Source organism: Gossypium hirsutum, chromosome D05, assembly GCF_007990345.1.
Source record: "Gossypium hirsutum isolate 1008001.06 chromosome D05, Gossypium_hirsutum_v2.1, whole genome shotgun sequence".
Taxonomy (NCBI): domain Eukaryota; kingdom Viridiplantae; phylum Streptophyta; class Magnoliopsida; order Malvales; family Malvaceae; genus Gossypium; species Gossypium hirsutum.
The window spans coordinates 2,537,201-2,554,334 of NC_053441.1; the positions used below are offsets into that span (position 1 = coordinate 2,537,201).

At 32.6% G+C, this 17,134-nt stretch overlaps 4 protein-coding genes across 6 annotated transcripts; 2 read left to right on the forward strand and 2 right to left on the reverse strand.

Annotated features, from left to right (window-relative positions):
* The first annotated feature begins 3,955 nt into the window (after positions 1-3,955).
* Positions 3,956-6,827, forward strand: LOC107907162 (IAA-amino acid hydrolase ILR1-like 4). Its single transcript, XM_016834416.2, has 5 exons — positions 3,956-4,772; positions 4,917-5,042; positions 5,197-5,511; positions 5,823-5,951; positions 6,159-6,827. Exons 1-5 carry the CDS (start codon positions 4,413-4,415, stop codon positions 6,561-6,563), a joined length of 1,335 nt encoding a protein of 444 aa, XP_016689905.1. The 5' UTR covers positions 3,956-4,412; the 3' UTR covers positions 6,564-6,827.
* A 4,386-nt stretch (positions 6,828-11,213) lies between these two features.
* On the reverse strand, positions 11,214-11,915 carry LOC107907161 (40S ribosomal protein S30). Its single transcript, XM_016834415.2, has 3 exons — positions 11,782-11,915; positions 11,549-11,686; positions 11,214-11,438 (listed from the first exon to the last, which is right to left on the reverse strand). Exons 1-3 carry the CDS (start codon positions 11,783-11,785, stop codon positions 11,392-11,394), a joined length of 189 nt encoding a protein of 62 aa, XP_016689904.1. The 5' UTR covers positions 11,786-11,915; the 3' UTR covers positions 11,214-11,391.
* Positions 11,916-12,810: 895 nt separating this feature from the next.
* On the forward strand, positions 12,811-14,863 carry LOC107907159 (uncharacterized). Of its 2 annotated transcripts, XM_016834412.2 has the most exons (7): positions 12,811-13,125; positions 13,254-13,315; positions 13,441-13,524; positions 13,748-13,802; positions 13,961-14,096; positions 14,328-14,378; positions 14,457-14,863. In XM_016834412.2, the coding sequence occupies exons 1-7, from the start codon at positions 12,993-12,995 to the stop codon at positions 14,554-14,556; spliced, it is 621 nt and encodes a 206-aa protein (XP_016689901.2). In that variant the 5' UTR covers positions 12,811-12,992; the 3' UTR covers positions 14,557-14,863. The 2 variants fall into 2 exon arrangements, with proteins under 2 accessions (XP_016689901.2, XP_040949044.1); XM_041093110.1 differs by lacking the exon at positions 13,441-13,524 and having other exon boundaries at positions 12,840-13,125.
* Positions 14,864-14,989: 126 nt separating this feature from the next.
* On the reverse strand, positions 14,990-17,108 carry LOC107907160 (60S ribosomal protein L31). Of its 2 annotated transcripts, XM_041093111.1 has the most exons (4): positions 16,939-17,086; positions 16,683-16,793; positions 15,687-15,868; positions 14,990-15,273 (listed from the first exon to the last, which is right to left on the reverse strand). In XM_041093111.1, the coding sequence occupies exons 2-4, from the start codon at positions 16,763-16,765 to the stop codon at positions 15,173-15,175; spliced, it is 366 nt and encodes a 121-aa protein (XP_040949045.1). In that variant the 5' UTR covers positions 16,766-16,793; positions 16,939-17,086; the 3' UTR covers positions 14,990-15,172. The 2 variants fall into 2 exon arrangements, with proteins under 2 accessions (XP_040949045.1, XP_016689902.1); XM_016834413.2 differs by having other exon boundaries at positions 14,990-15,868; positions 16,939-17,108.
* Positions 17,109-17,134: the final 26 nt, after the last annotated feature.

The window sequence follows — 17,134 nt, forward strand, 5'->3', positions numbered from 1 at the left end:
AAATTGAAGGTGAAGAAGTTTGAGGGACTAAATCATAATTTTACCAAATTAAGTGATGACTCAAGGATGGAATTTTAAAAGATCATAAAGGGAAAATGGTCAATTAGAAGAGAGAGAAATCTAGAAGATAATGATGATGTTGGAGATATTTTAGATTAATAAATAAATAAATATTAGTTTATTAATATTTTAATTTGATTTTTTTAAATGATATTATTTTATTATTATTAATTTATTTAGTATATATATATGTGGAAAGAATGATGAAAAGCAACCATCCCCACCATTTTTTCATGCATTAACGTGAGAAGAAGAGGGAAAGAAAGAAAGTTTTGCTTTCTTTACAATTTGGTCCTTTCACCAAAAATCCACCATTTTCACTTAGAAATCAAAGAAATTTCCATAGCCACCAAGAGAGAAAATTGACAAGGAGATTATGGGAAGCTAGAATATCAAGTTAGATTCAAGAAATAGAGGTTGGAGGAGAGAGAAAATCAAGTTAAAGATTAAAGTCAATTGAGCAAGGTAAGAACATCATGATTTCAATATATTTTTGAGTTTGATATTATTGAAAAAGAATGAGATTGATGTTAAAGTAGGGTTTTATTATATAAGGTTATATGTTCTTGATATGTTAGTGAAGAGAAAATAAGAGCAAGTGTTGAGAAATAGTGTAGAGAAGGAAAGTAAGAGTGTTATAGACTTAGTAATAAATGTTTTGCACTATAACAGTTTTGGACAGCAGCAGTAGGTTAACTTTGAAAAATCACCATAAATTTTGGAAATCGAATTAGAGGATGAATAAAACATGAAATTAAATCTTATTGAGTATAGTTTCTCATATAAGAAACGGTGTAAGCAATATAATTTTAAATCATGAGATATAATAAATTTTGTGAGACAAGGTTAGAATGAATTCGGGTTCCCCTGTTTTGACTTTGTAAAATCATCAAAAATTTAATAAAAATAATTATGGGTTATAATTTATATACTTAGAATAATTAATGAGTCTATTTTCAAAGGAAATAAAGAGAAACATCATCCGAATTTTGTATAATTAGATAATTCATTTTTAGTGAAGAGTGGTCGGAACTATTAGACAGCAAAATAGGGGAAAATTTAAAGAATAAACTGTACTATTTGGCTCAACCAAAAATTCTAAAAATTTTATGGTAATAAGATATGTGAGTCTAGTTTCAGGGAAAATTTACGGATCTTAGTTTGGATCTTTGTATCTTCAGATAAAAATAATTTAGTGACTGTAACTCGACTAGACAGCTTTGAATTTAAATATAAGTGAATAGTGAAATTATGTATAATGCTATTTAAGTGTGTTATATGCATCAGGGATGTGGGACGGAGAGGAGGAGGACAATAAAGTATATGAATGAATTGTGTATAATTGGTTATATTCTTGATTATAATTGACAAACGATGAAATAGAAATGATGCTTATATTTGTGCATTATTGGTCATGGTCTAAGCTCATGTATGAAAATAAAGTTTCATAGTATGTGTGTATGGTATATTCGGTATATGATTTGGCATAAAAAAATATCATGAATGGTTTATGAATTAACACATGTTGGTAAGCGTGATACATGAATAAATGTTGTGCTCATCCATGCTTATAATACTTATCTATATATGTATTTGGCTAATACATTTAGTGTTGAAATGAGAATAAAATAAAAATACGAAATTGAATAAATGATCAAATTGAGCAGAACGCCGGATTTGAGTACTTCTGATCAGTGACAAGTGACAAAGTGATAAGTGGTAGCCTTAGCTACACTTATCTGACTTATCTGATCAAGTGAAAAAGTGATAAGTGGTAGCCTTAGCTACACTTATTTGATCAAGTGACAAAGTGATAAGTGGTGATAAGTGGTAGCCTTAGCTACACTTATCTGATTAAGTGACAAAGTGATAAGTGGTAGTTTTAGCTACACTTATCTGATAAGGAACAAGTGATAAGTGGTGACAAAGTGATAAGTGGTACACTTATCTGATCAAGTGACAAAGTGATAAGTGGTAGCCTAGCTACACTTATCTGATCAGGGGCAAGTGATAAGTGATCATACGTAAGACCATAGTTATACTATGGCAAAGTGAAAGTGAAGTACTCAATTTTCCGTAATCGTTCCCTAATTTGATTAAGGATGGTAAGTGACAAATGGACCCAAAAGAATTAAAGAAAGTGGATAAGTGATAGTGTATTTATACCAGGATGATGCTGTTATATAAGCTAAAATGATATATTCATTGCAAAATTTAGAATTTCATAAATGTGTTAATGAATTGTATAATCGATAAAAGTTGAGTTAAATAGTAAATACGTATTAGTGTTGAACTTAATGACATTAAATTTTACGTGAATTAAATGAAAATTGCTAATGATATGATTTAAATTGTGAGCATGAGAAATTGCGAATTTAATGAAATGGAAATGAAGCATTAAATTGCATGAGTATGTATCGGGTCTCGTAGGCCCTAATTATTATGATCATAATATTTTGATGATATCTTATGAAAAATTATAAAAGCATGTTAATAATTTTGAAAATTTTAATTTAGATGAAATTTTATAACTCGGTTAAATACGTTTATAAGTGTATGTGTTCTAGTAATGCCTCATACCCTATTCCAGTGTCGGATACGGGTAAGGGACGTTACAGGGGATGGTTCTATTAACCTGACACAAATACTTTTGTAAGGTCTTAAGATCATATTGATTTAACTTTTCATAATAGACCTTATGGATCCATGCACTAGGAAAAGCTCCTAGATGGGTTGCCGGGTCATTTTGCATAAAGTATTGTGGCTTGTAAAAAATGATCACGATCCATTGGGCTCTGGTGTTCTTGAGAAATTCAAACATTATCATGTCAGCCCATTGTTCTAAAGGATAGAACCACTTGAAAAAGGTAACAAGGTTTTTTAATTCTGGACTGATTTCATCATGGATGGCCTCTGTCAAGAAATGTTGAAGGTCATGGATAGGAAATATTATCCCTATATAGAACAAATGTGTTAAGTATCAGAACATCCATTTTAATTCTTCTGGGAATTCAGTAAATTGAAGGTTTATCAGATTTATGAATGGATATTTAGGATGAAGTCCTAAAGGTTTCAAGAAAAGACCTCCAAATTCACGGAAAACACTTAATTGATAAGAGAGCATCATGTTCATGGCTTCCTTATGGAACCTTTTTTCTAGTATCAAACTTAGCACTTTTGGGGGATAGTCAGGATAAGAATTTGGTTGAGAGGGTATAGAAAAGGGTGATGGCGGATTTTGAGAGGTCTTCTTTTTACCTTTGGTTTTGGATGAGGATGAAAGTTGGAACATGAAACTTTCGGTTGGTTTAATGGTTAGTCTTGAGAGGATATCAGCTAAGACATTGGTTTTTCCTTGAATGTGTTTAACATCAAAATGATACTTGGAGAACCATTCTGCCCACCAGAGAAGTTGGGGATGAGATACTTGCTTGTGTTTAAATTTTATCATTTTGAGAAAAGAAAGACATGTCCATTTCAACAAGGAAATGGTATCCCACCAAGTGAAATTCAAAACTTTCAATGCCTCTTTTGACAGCAAGGATTTCTTTGAAGGTGGAATGATAGTGGATTTCAGCATCTGTGAATCTTCCACTCTTGTATCCACAAAGGTGTCTTTTTCCTTCATTTTCTTCAAATAGAATTGCACCCTAATATTTGTCACTGGCATCAGTCTGCAAAATCCTTTTTCGGGTCTGCAATGGTGGTAAATGAGCAAGTTTCTCTTTGAGTTCTTTGACTGCTTGGGTCTGTTTTTTCTTCCATGGAGGAGGGTTCTTTTTTAGCATTTTCCTTAAAGTATTTGTTAATTTTAAGATTTTTGGAACAAAATCTCTAAGATAATTAACAATTACTAAAAACTGCTGAACTTGTTTTTGGGAGAAGTTCTTAGTTGGAAACTTCTTCAATTCCTCAGCAATATTAGGATGGGGTTGATATCTCCCACTTTGATGATCATACCAAAGAATTCTATTTCTTTTTTATCAATCTGCATCTTCCTTTCAGAGAGCATGATTCCATATTTGAAGATGATTTGTTGAAATTCTTCAAGGAGAGCTGCATGACTTTCCTGATCTGGACTTTAAAGGAGAATATTTAATAATAGAATTTAATAAAAGAACCTTCCGTATAGATACGTAGGTAAACTTCTCATGATAATGTAAATAGAGTTACTGTTTTCACCGTACGTTGACCCTAAACCCAACAACATTGTTTCTGCTCCACCGTCTGTAATTAGCAACTTTTTTCTGCTCCACTGTCTATTCTGGTCTTCTCTCCATAGGGAGGCCATTGGTTTCATTCACTTCCTCGCATTCAAACCCAAATCCCGAATCCACTTTCGTTTCTTCTTCATGGCTTTCCTCAAATTGATTTTCCTGATTTTCATTCTCCATTCATTTATGCCAATACCCATTTCTTCAACCCCTTCACTAAACAAGGAAGTATTCGCTCAAATCCGACCCGACTTCCTTGATTTTGCAAAGAAACCAGAGATTATGGATTGGATGGTTGGTATTAGAAGAAAAATACACGAGAATCCTGAGCTTGGTTATGAAGAGTTTGAGACTAGTAAGCTTATAAGAGCCGAGCTTGATCTGATGGGGATCCCTTACAAATACCCAGTTGCTGTTACCGGTGTTGTTGGCTATATTGGCACTGGCAAGCCTCCTTTTGTCGCACTTAGAGCAGATATGGATGCTCTTGCCTTGGAGGTAATCTGTTTTAATATTGTTGATTTTAGTCAATCGATAAAAAAATACCAATACCTTAATATTAGATTAGTGCTTAAATATTCAGTGCAGTTTATACATGAGTTTGATGTGATGGAATGTTGTTGTTGTTGTTTTAAATTACAGGAGCTGGTAGAGTGGGAACATAAGAGTAAGGTTCCTGGAAAGATGCATGCTTGTGGACATGATGCTCATGTTGCTATGCTTCTTGGTGCTGCAAAGATGCTTCAAGAACATCGAAATGACTTGCAGGTTCCTTGTAATTATTATTTTTTCCATGTTAATTAATGTAGCCTCTGCAAAATATTAGCTTCCTAATATGTTAAGTGATGATTCTTAGTTTAACTCGGTTGCATGGTTTGATACATCTGCTGTTCATGCTAAATATAAAACCGGTGTTTAATAGGGAACAATTGTTCTTATTTTTCAACCGGCTGAAGAAGGGGGTGGAGGGGCCAAAAAAATGTTAGATGCTGGGGCATTAGATAACGTTGATGCCATCTTTGCACTCCATGTATCTACTAAATTCCCGATTGGTGTCGTAGCGTCCCGTCCTGGCCCGATTTTAGCTGCAACCAGTTTCTTTGAAGCTGTGATAAATGGAAAGGGGGGACATGCTGCACTTCCTCAGCATACAGTAGACCCAATTTTAGCTGCTTCCAATGTGATTGTTAGTTTGCAACATCTAGTTTCACGTGAAGCTGATCCCTTGGATTCTCAGGTAATCCCTTCAAAAGCATTGTCAAACTTTCACTAACTCCATCGAAGTGTACATAACCTGTATGCAATTTTACAGCATTGCAATTTATGGTTTGGTATAATGGAACTTCTATTGCTTTTTTTCCCTCTTTTGATTTCAAAGCAAATCCATTTCACTTATAAATTGTGCTATAGATATTATGTTAATTTCTTTGACTCATGGTAAGATTTCACTTGTATTCAAGATCCTTGTGAATTTCATTTCTGTTATTGCTTAAATGCCAAGAGAAAAATTTTCAATTTAACTAGCTTAGAAAATATGATCTTGTTAAGGTGGTTAGCATTGGAAAATTCCAAGGAGGTGGTGCATTTAACGTCATTCCAGATTCTGTTACCATCGGTGGCACTTTTAGGACATTTTCAAAAGAAAGCTTTGTTCAACTTAAACAAAGGATCGAGGAGGTATGTTTATGTCTAATATGCAATCTGCATAACGTTTTTCTTGATTACGAGAATAGCTTGTTGGAAGCTTAAGATAGCTTCTTTTTCATCTGCATTGGACTTCAGGAGGGAATTTTCTTTTCCTCCTTTTAAGAGTGGAAGAGGAGAATGGAACTTCTGTTATAGAGTACTCTGTGATAAATGTAAACTTACAATGCGAAGTTGCAGGTTATTACGAAGCAAGCACGTGTACAGAGATGCAATGCTAAAGTCATATTCCATGAAAATTCCTCTTACCCTGTGTGCTTCAACAACAAAGAGTTGCATGAGCATTTCAGAAAGGTTGCAGGGGAAATGTTGGGCGTGCAGAATGTGGTAGAAGCAGTGGCTAATATGGGAGGAGAGGACTTTGCATTCTTTTCGGAGGTGATTCCAGGACTTTTCTTCTTTCTTGGAATGAAGAACGAAACTCAAGGACCACTTCAATCAGGGCACTCACCCTACTATACGGTTAATGAAGATGTATTTCCATATGGTGCAGCTCTTCATGCATCATTGGCAACAACTTACCTCTCGGAAAGTCCACCCAAACATACTTCACCACCGGAAGGAAGTTTTCATGATGAACTCTGAGTGATAAACTTCTGCGATGTCATGCACGTATCTACTTGTATGGCTCATACAAACTGTTTTGAATTTATATGTGGATGGAGCATACCGTTCGAAACTCATAATGCTTCATTCAACAATGTTGTCCTGTGACTCTTGTCAGTATTTGTTATGGATAAATGAAGGCATTAAGTTAGGAAAATGCCAATTTTTTAAACATTTTTCTGGATGTAGAAAGGATTTTTTTTTTATTATAGGCAGATGGTAAAGAAGTAATTTGCATGATCATCACTTTATTGGATACTCATGGATGCACATTAATTGAAACTTGATTACAAGCATGCTATTGATTGCTCTTTGCTTTTTTCATTTTGCTCAACCCCAACGGAAAATGGGTGTTGAGTTCATAATAAATTAAGGTGTTTGTCGACGTATCTTGATTTAATTCTCGTAATTATTTTGTTGGTACATCAAGATTTGAGGGATAAATTTTGAATTTTGAATTTTTAAATAAAAATGAAAAATTTTATAAACATTAAGGGTTAAATTTGTTGATTTTTTATACTTAAGATAAAATTGATAAAAATGTATAAATATTAAATGGCTAAATTTGTTACTAAACTAACAAAAAGGCTCACACCAAATATCGACAATTAATGAGAGAATGACTAAAATATTTAATTTCAAAAAAATAATAACTAAATTAAAAATAAATTTAGAATTGGGTGAACAAAATATAACGAGCTAATAGTTTAGTGATTATTTTTATAGTTTACCATTATTATTATTATTATTATTACCGCTCAAACAGGCTACCCAGATGTGCAAAGTAGGCCCCTCCTAGTGTCGACAGAAGCCACTAGAGTGCAAATGGAGGCCCAATCCCTAGGGAGGCTCTTGCAAGGGTAACACTTTCGAGAAGAGCCTAACGGTTCTGTTATGTGGCAAGAATGTGTTGGAAGAGTCTAGGAGGGCTCGAAGAGTTTTAAAGTCTAAAACAGAGACTAGAATCTTGTAGAACTGAGTAGAATTTTCCAGAAGCAATAAATTACTTTAACAATGTGTAAAATTGTTAAGACTATTAGGCGGCATAATTTTAACCATCGGATGCAAGAAATGTTAGCCATCTAATTGAAAGGATTTGATCTAGATAAAGGAGACATTTCCCTCATTTGTACAACTATTCTCCCTAGTCTATTTACTATCTAAATAAAAAGTTAAATTAAGTTTTGATTTTTTAGTATTAAATTATTGACTAAATAATTAACCTTTTTTACTTTTCTGTTATCTTATTAATATTTTTTTAACTTTTTATTTAAAATTTACTTAATAAATAAATCTTAATTATTATTTTCTTTAAACTTTAAAAAATTAAAGGTTAATAAATATTTTTTAAAGTAACTAAAGAGTAAATATGTTATTCAATGGTGTTTCTAGAAAATTTAACTGGGTTAATTGTTTTAATTTTGGATAATTTGTTGGTTGGTTTCTTGGTGTGATTGTGTTAATAATTCGGGTAGCCCAAATGCCTTACCTTAGGCTTGCTTTTATATATCTAATATATATTAAAAAAACAAATATCTTTTATCTCTAAAATTTAAAATTATTTATATAACACTTTTTTATCAAACAAACCTTAAAAAATAAACAAATATAGGAGTGACAAACAAAAGTTTTAAAAAATGTAATAGTTATTAGGGATAGATGTAAATTATCATTTTTATATATTTTTTTCTACAAAAAGTCAAATCAATAACTTAATTAAAAATATATTAATGGTTCATGGTTATTACATGTATCGATTCAATGATTTAACTTATCAACTTGCTATTGTCATGATAGTCAATTAATGAGTTAAATGTATTTGTAAGGAGAACACAAAGTGTTTTATGCTAAAAATACTGTACACTTAGACCCTAAGGTTGTTACTGATATTCATAAACATGGTTGAACAATCTTTGAGACATCATGAGGTGGTCATAATACATCAAAAATTGTTGATAGTATTCAAGATCTACGCATCAATCAAGTTTACATTATTGGAGGAGATGGAACCTAGAGAGGTGCAACTGTAATATTTGAGGGGCTTAAACAACAAAATGGTACCTAAATTATACTAGTTTTTTCAAAATGGCATCTAAATTTTTTTTGGTCAAAATTGGTACCTAAACTATTAAATGTTATCCATTTTACCCAAACTGTTAATTCTGCTAAAAAAATTCTGCCAATCATAACTTGCCACGTAAACCTCTATTTATTTTACTCATCTTCTTGTGTTTTCTTCTCATCAAACCATTTTTACGAGATTTTGTTACATTTTCTCATCAACCAAACACTCAAAAAAATTTGTTTGCTTCCTTGTGCCAAACCTCCTCCATTTTTATCATCTTTCAGTTTCAATTGTTTCTACCATCTTCAAGCTTCCAATCTTCTTCTTTCTTCACTCGATTCTTTTCTTATACAGTATTAAGGAAAACCCAAAAAAGATTTCTAAGATTTCAGTCTTAAAAAAATATTAAAAAATTTTATCTAGGCAAATAAAGTTTATATTAGAAACCTAGAAAATGATGAAGAAATAAAAAAATAAGGAAATAAGAGCTTGCGGAGGACTAAATCTTTCTGAATTTCAGATTTTCAATGTGATTTTATTATGATAATTCAATAACTAAACTTAAATATTTCCTTTTGATCCATGTTTTTGCCTTTTTACCAACGATGACTATGCTTTTATATCAGCTTATCTTTTCTACCTCAAATCCTTATTAATCCTTCTTATTTTTTTTTATTTCTTCAACATGGGTTTTCAGTACAAAGTCTATTTTATTAGTATAGTTTAGGTACTATTTTGTTGTTTAAACTTATTTGATGTGATTTCTTTAATAGAATACTCAGTCTCATTTGTATTCAAATATTAAAAGAAAACTTGTTTCGAGCTTTACAAGAAATTAGGAGGTGTAGTCTCAAAGTTTCAGTTGCTGAAATCCCTAAAACGATGACCACATCCCAATAGTCTTCTTGAATTGTATTGAATGTTGTTGTACTAGAATCTTGTTAGTACACAGTTCTAATTGTTAGCATTAAATTTATTAATTCAAATATCATGTCAACAAAATTAAATTACCAACTAAATATTTAACTCTTTTTTTTATCTTATTAATAATTTTTTAATTTTTTATTTAAAATTTACTTAATAAATAAATGTTAGTTATTTTCTTTATCTTAGTTATTTTCTTTATCTCTAAATTTTAAAATTATTTATATTATATATTTTTTTTAACTAAACAAACCTTAAAAAAGAAACAAATATAAGAGTGACAAAGAGAACTCTAAAAAATGTAATGATTGTAAAAAAAACTTGAATAAAGAAAAAGTCAATCATCTCCTAAAATGGAGTGTAGGAACTTAATAAATCTAGATTATTTGAGCGAAATAATTTCTTTCTAAACTTCATATCGTACTCTCAACAACACTATTAATGTTGTGTTATATCTATGCTAGTTATGCTTTCTTAAGAAAAAAGTCGCATGTGGATAATATATTGACAAATCCATTTTTTTTTAGCTTTCGTTGTTAATATATGTCATTAGTAAAGTAAATAGTTAGTGTTTTAACAAAAACCAACAACCAGTTCTTTGGTGATAAAATTTGTAGGTAGGATAATCAACTCTTTAATTAAAAATGATAAGAGATTGTATCATGAAACATTAAATGTGGTATTGTGATTTGCGTAAACATGATAGTTAAGGTATTCATCGCCGCCCCAAGCATAACCTAAATTCAAGTCGAGCTAATCATATTGCTGTTAAAAAAAATAAAAAAAATAAAAACTAATCTATTAACATTAGATTGTTACTATGCTAAGACTTACAAAAGCTATCTATTGTGTTTAGTTTATTGCAATGCTAAAACATGTTTTTTTTTTATCAAACTTGATATCCGTCTTTCAAGATTCAATTTGATGTAATCAGTCATTGAAGTTCATGTTTCGCGTACTTAATAGAACCAAAAACACCAAATTGAACCTTAAAGTTGAAAGTTACAAATCCTTCACTCCTAGTTCGATTTCCATAATTAAATTGCGACAACAGATTTGAAGTTGATCTTGAAATTAAAAAAGGAGTAAAAATCAAATTTTAAAAAGATGTCCGATGTTCATATTTACAGATAAATTATCCAGTGAAATTAGTTTCTCACCAAAAGATTCCTTATGTCATATTTACAGATAATATTCTTTGTTAGGAATTTCTCCTAAAATTATTTAAAGAGACTTCCTAAAACAAAATGCAGAATGGTATTAAAAAAGAATATAGAAAACCCCCGTAATTTGCACCACATGACCGATTCTTCCTATTGAAAGAGGTTAGGCTGATTATTCAAGAACATGATAATCATTGCAGACCCACAACATAATGAATTCAAGGACTAAATTTCAATTTCCATGATCACGAGAGCATATAGAAGAATTAAGTGGGAAATCAATTACTTTAACGAAAATAATCTATCCATTCGTTCATTATTTTGGACTCCACATTCTCAGATAGTAGTATTTCAAATCATTCTCCACTCAGCCCTAACTAGTAGAACAATTAGTTTCGGCAGTGAATGCAGGGGGCGGGGGGCGGCGGCGGCGGCAAGTCAATTATAGCATGGATGAAGAGGAATCGAAACTCATAGTAAACCAAAAATTAAGATAATTGATAACAATATCACATAATATCTAGCAAACAAAATGGTAGTTCAATCCAATCCTTGAAACCAGTATCATAAAAACATTATCAAAAGAAAACAAAGACTTAAAATCCATCAAAGCTTTCAACAAGGCTTCTTGCCTTCTTTCACCTACATAGATCTCTTACTTCTCAGATGAGTTAGGTCCCCTCTTTTTGCCAAATCCAACCACTGTGAAAAAATCCCCAAAAACTCATTACTAACAATCATTTAGTTTCAGTGATTTGGCTAGTCGATTACCAAAGAACAAAATAAACTGAAAGAGAGAAAAAAATAAACACCTGCGGTGACGAAGCGGCGGTTGTATTGCATCCGCTTGTAAGCGCGGCCACGGGGCTTCTTCTTCTTGTCTTGCTTGGCCACTTTAGGAGTTTGGCCTCTCACCTTACCAGCACGAGCTAGAGATCCGTGAACCTTACCTAAAATAAAAAAACACGATTCGGTATGATCAACACCAAGCAAAACGACCTAATACAATGAAGAGAAGCTAAGAAATCAAGATTTGAAGATTTACCCATGGCGAATAATTGTCAAACGACTGCTCTTTTAGCTGCAGCGCTGCTGGCTTTTGATTTCGCTTATGGCGGTGAGCTGAAAATGAACAAGGAAAACTTATGGTTAGGGTTTTGTATGCTTATATAGAGTTGTTAATACTTTGGGCTGGCTTGATACGATAAAGTTGAATTTGGACCTTTCAATAGCCCGAATAAAGCCGTATCATTTGGTTCGTATGGCGTCGTATTTGGGCTTTCTAGTGGACCTTCAAGGGAAAATTGTGAGCCCGTCATCTAGTTTTAAGAGATGTTAGAGACTAATTTCATTTTTTTCCATATTTAATTAAAAATCTTAATAAAATAAATAATATTTAATTAAATAATTTGGATTATATGGATGGATTTAGTAGATGTTATTATTGATCACTGCATCACTTGTAGTTTTAGCATTGATTCACAAAAAGTTTTTATGTTTAGTGTTTATGGTAAAAATGATAGAGATGGAATAAGACAATTGTGGGAGCATATTAAGGATATTCAGGATAGGATTAATGATAATCATTGGATAATTGTCGAGGAATTCAATGTCACTCTGTGTGCTCGTCTGAAAGTTTTTATTTCTATAGGGACATGAAGAATGTTGTAACCATTTTTGCATACTACAATATGTAAGGGCTCTTCTAATCCAAGCTGGCTCTTTTGGGGATAGCTTGGATTAAAGCTGCTGAAACTCAGATGTTGCTTGCAAGTAGAAATATCTAGATAGTAAAATTTGGAATGGAATTAGCGCAAGGGTTGTAAGAGTGACACTTTCGGTTTTCAACCTACATTCCAAACCACTCTCTAAATACGCTTGCGTAATAATTGGTCGCTTCTTAGATAAATGAACTTCGAATAATAATATGTGTTTTAGTTTTATCTATTAAATTTAATTTTATAGCTATTATTAATTTTTCAAATAAAGCACATTAAAATAATTTATTGTTGAAAAATAAAAAATTTAATAATTAAAAAATAAATATATAAAGAAAATGATATACTTGTTATATCCTTAAAAGTTTAAAAAATTATACGCAAAATCCCCAATTCTTAAGTATTGAATATTGATATTTCAGAGAAAAAAAAGTAAAGAATATTGAAGATTGAGTCTTGAACGACGGCGTATAGTTGCCCTTGTTTACATTAGAGCTTCGAGATTCAAGTAACAAGTTCAACACCCTAGCCATCTTGTATGGGTTTTCAATTGAAGACGGCTCACCAATTGGTTTTGAAAATGAGGAAACTGGCGAGACAATTTCGAAATTCGGAAGATGATAAGTTCTCTCTCCCCACCGTCGACGATGCTCGTCCCATGGATATCAACGGTCTCTCTTCTCTTTTACATTTTTTCCCCAGATATCAAATCTGTTTAACAGATTTATAATGATCCAAAAAAGGGGGCTTTTTATTTGTTTATTTATTTATTTTGTTGTGTTTGTTTTGAAATTGACAGAACAAGAGGAGTTGGTTCGTTCTCTTGAAAAGATGCAAGCTCACCAAAGTCTACAATGGAAGGTCGTCTATTTGCTGTTTCATAATCTTAAAATTAAAAAAAAAGAAGATATTTTATTTCCAACCCTAATTTCTTTGCTTTCATTATCCATACTTAGTAGTTACTTTATTTTATTTTTTATCTATAGAGCGTGTTTGCAGCACTTCTCTTTTGTTACTCGGCGTTTCTTCTATACTCAATCTATCAGCAGACCTTATTTCCATGGGAACTGGTATGAATTTACTCATATAGATAATACCAAATACCTTAACATGGCCCAAAAGCTTATCACCATTGCAGATCATAAAACTTAGGAATTGATAATGTAATTGGATTATGAAAGGTCCATGATACACTTTGCTTTACAATTGTATTAATTTTGTGAGTCCATCGGTTGATTGTATACCCTTTATTTCCTTTTTCTTATTACATTGTGGTTGCAATTTGATTAACAGCGGTACCATGCTTACTTCATGGAAGATGTTGATTCATGGATAATAATAACTGCAGGTTTGACACCTTGCTTATCTTCATCAATATTTATTCATTTATTGCCTTGTCATGCCTGATATGGTTTTAGATATTTTCCAATATTACATTCAACATATCTGATATGGTTTTACTCACTGTTAGATACAGTAAATTTACTAAAGCTTATATGTTAACAGATTGGCTAGCTGTTTTGGCATGCTCAATGGCCATTATGGGTCTATTCAATAATTCAAAGGATCACATAAAGTGGATATGGTACTCATGCTCAATTGGCCTTGTGCTTGCAATTTTCTGGGTATACTATATGCTGAGGTACATACGAGTTTCGAATTTTAATTCCCAAATTTGATTTTTGTTATCTGTATTGGTTGTCTTGATGGTTCCATGGAAATTTGTTAGAACAATATATGATGCTCAATTAAGATAATTTTGAGAAATTCTTGGTTTTGCTGAAGTTTATCTTTTGATTCTTCAATCTGGATGTTCTAATATCCAATACCCCGTCACAAGCTAACTGATGCTATATGATAATTTGCATGGTAGAATGCCAAAATTCCGTTGGGATGTTATCTGGCTTCCTCTTGGGCCCTTATGGTATTCTCTATTTCTCCGAACTTTCTTTCATCTTCATATAATGCATATCAAATTCTTACCTGTGCAACGAACTTGCAGTGGAGCTGGGGTATGTCTCTATGTTGATCATCTCCTTTCTGAGTCATCAGAAGAAGTAAGAAAACTCAGAAGCTATATGTATGCATTCAAAGCCGGCTAGAGGTATCAGGCCATTTTGGTTTTGGCAGAACTCTGTTCAATTGTTTTTTCTCATTTGGATGTTTTTTCTCTCCAAATCTGAGTCTCGAAAGATGATTTGACAAACGAGAGGAGTTGTTTTGGAGAATAGAAGGAAAAGAACGATGATGCCTATGGTTGTAGTTTTGGACTTGGAATCCCATGTAAGCTTCTTTTTTTTCTTATCATACTTGAGACTTCATTATAATATATTTGTATAAATATGATACCTCATTTATTTTAACATATTCGTGTTTATTTTCTAATAAAAAACCATTTGTTACTTATAATATGACACCTTCCCCATTGGGCCATAATCGTTTTCCTAATGTTCATGTGGATTGGCCAGTTGTAACCATATTGTTCACATAACACATGAGAGCTAAAACGAGTGAGAAGTTCCAGAAAATTTAACATAAATCCAAACACTCATCACTTGAATCTATTTATAAAGCTCTAAAATAAAGAGACATGCTTAAGAATCTAAATAACACAAACCAAGTATTTTTAATGTCACAATTGTAAAACTAGTCAAAACTCTGATGAAACTTGTAGGAGAACAAAATGCAAGTTTTAAGTAAACAAGAGACAGACAAAAATTATTCCTCGTCGTCATCAATGACCTTGGTGCCTAAACCCTTCAATCCTTCAGCTGGGATTTCAGCAACCGTTACTAGAGAGTACAGCTCCTCCTTGGCATCTTCATCATCATTTCTCCATTGGGCCATAATCGTTTTCCTAATGTTCATGTGGATTGGCCAGTTGTAACCATATTGTTCACATAACACATGAGAGCTAAAACGAGTGAGAAGTTCCAGAAAATTTAACATAAATCCAAACACTCATCACTTGAATCTATTTATAAAGCTCTAAAATAAAGAGACATGCTTAAGAATCTAAATAACACAAACCAAGTATTTTTAATGTCACAATTGTAAAACTAGTCAAAACTCTGATGAAACTTGTAGGAGAACAAAATGCAAGTTTTAAGTAAACAAGAGACAGACAAAAATTATTCCTCGTCGTCATCAATGACCTTGGTGCCTAAACCCTTCAATCCTTCAGCTGGGATTTCAGCAACCGTTACTAGAGAGTACAGCTCCTCCTTGGCATCTTCATCATCATTTCTCTTGCGAGCGATGCGAACCCTAATCCTTCTCGGGACACTTCGGATCCCTCTGCTCCAGATGTGCTTGTTCAGCTTGACATCAACTCTCACATCCTTTGTCCCCATGGCTTTTTCTGCAAACTTCCTGATCTCCTTGATAGCCTTGGGAGCTTTCTTCTTGAATGTGCTGTTTCAAGACATTAAATGAAGATAAAAAAAAAAAAGTTACTCAAAAACCTTTCACCATTGTGGAGGAAAAGCTGCTCTCACTGGTTCCACCACAACTCTACCGAGTCAACTGTAAACAAAAACTAACCTGTTGAAGCTACAAACATGTAGCTCTTACGATTTAAAGAGTCAATTTAGACATAGTTCATGCTAAGAAACTATATTTCTAAACCATTGTTGTTTTCCAACAACAGTGCTAAACAATCCCTCTACTTCTGAACAAAGGTATACTAAGCTACAGAGTTAGAAATAACTTATTCCACCCAATTTAACAGCAGAAGTATAGTAAAGCTATTAATGTTAAGAGAACAAGACTTGCATACCATGATATGCAATATTTGGCATTTTTATAACATTAATTTCCTCTAATTAAAATCCATTCCTTCAACTTCAAAGCACAATGTTACACACAAAGGCAACGCCACCATTATGAATCTCACGAATATCCATTAACGGACAGTGCAAAAACATTTCATTCAAAGCATCATGAATCTCACAATCACTTACATCCAACTCTAAATAATTTCTTGTCACAATGAAAAACCGTTATGACTGTAATAGCTAGCTAATCCACTTATGCGAACTTGGAATCCATGAACACTTGAGGTTAAATTAACAATACGATTGATACACAATATGGGAACATTGGAAAGAGTAAATAACTCAAGCAACCAGCTTTACAACCAAACCAGAAACCCAATAAACATGGAGTACAATACTAAGAAAAGGAGGACAAAGGAGAGTGAATGAATGAGAATGAAAAGATAAGTTACCAGCCATGAAGGCGCTTGTGAAGGTTAATGGTGTACTCTCTGGTCACCACCTCTTCCTTTCTTCCTCTTGTTTTCTCAACCATTGTTACTCACTCTATAGTTAGTCCTTACCTGCATTCACTCACCCCTTGTCAGTTCAAAATCAACTGTTAATATATTAAAAACAAAAAGAGAAAAAAGTTTGTAGTTATTTGAAAAAAGATCCAGTTTTTAGTTGGAATTTTTGGAAATCAAACGGAGGTGGAGCATTGAGGACCTGGTGGCGTTTGAAGCTGCTACACAAAAGAGAGGAGGTGCGAATGTGAGGAAGAGAGCTGAGCTAAAAACGAAACACAAAAAACCCTAATGTGAAGCGGTGTCGTTTAAAAATAGTAATGGACTGTGGACCTCCACTTTGATTGGGCCTTCACCATGACATCCATGTCCATGGTAAAAGGCACTAATAAATCAAT

Excerpts from the sequence above, each read along its gene's own strand:
- LOC107907162 (XM_016834416.2), top strand. The coding sequence starts at position 4,413 with ATGGCTTTCCTCAAATTGATTTTCCTGATTTTCATTCTCCATTCATTT. Across the intron at positions 5,043-5,196 it reads AACATCGAAATGACTTGCAG|GGAACAATTGTTCTTATTTT; the intron begins GTTCCTTGTAAT and ends GGTGTTTAATAG. Across the intron at positions 5,512-5,822 it reads CTGATCCCTTGGATTCTCAG|GTGGTTAGCATTGGAAAATT; the intron begins GTAATCCCTTCA and ends GATCTTGTTAAG.
- LOC107907161 (XM_016834415.2), bottom strand. Across the intron at positions 11,439-11,548 it reads CCGCCGCTTCGTCACCGCAG|TGGTTGGATTTGGCAAAAAG; the intron begins GTGTTTATTTTT and ends ATTTTTTCACAG.
- LOC107907159 (XM_016834412.2), top strand. The coding sequence starts at position 12,993 with ATGGGTTTTCAATTGAAGACGGCTCACCAATTGGTTTTGAAAATGAGG. Across the intron at positions 13,525-13,747 it reads CCTTATTTCCATGGGAACTG|CGGTACCATGCTTACTTCAT; the intron begins GTATGAATTTAC and ends TTTGATTAACAG. Across the intron at positions 14,097-14,327 it reads TGGGTATACTATATGCTGAG|AATGCCAAAATTCCGTTGGG; the intron begins GTACATACGAGT and ends TTTGCATGGTAG.
- LOC107907160 (XM_016834413.2), bottom strand. The coding sequence starts at position 16,765 with ATGGTTGAGAAAACAAGAGGAAGAAAGGAAGAGGTGGTGACCAGAGAG. Across the intron at positions 15,869-16,682 it reads CACAAGCGCCTTCATGGCTG|CACATTCAAGAAGAAAGCTC; the intron begins GTAACTTATCTT and ends GTCTTGAAACAG.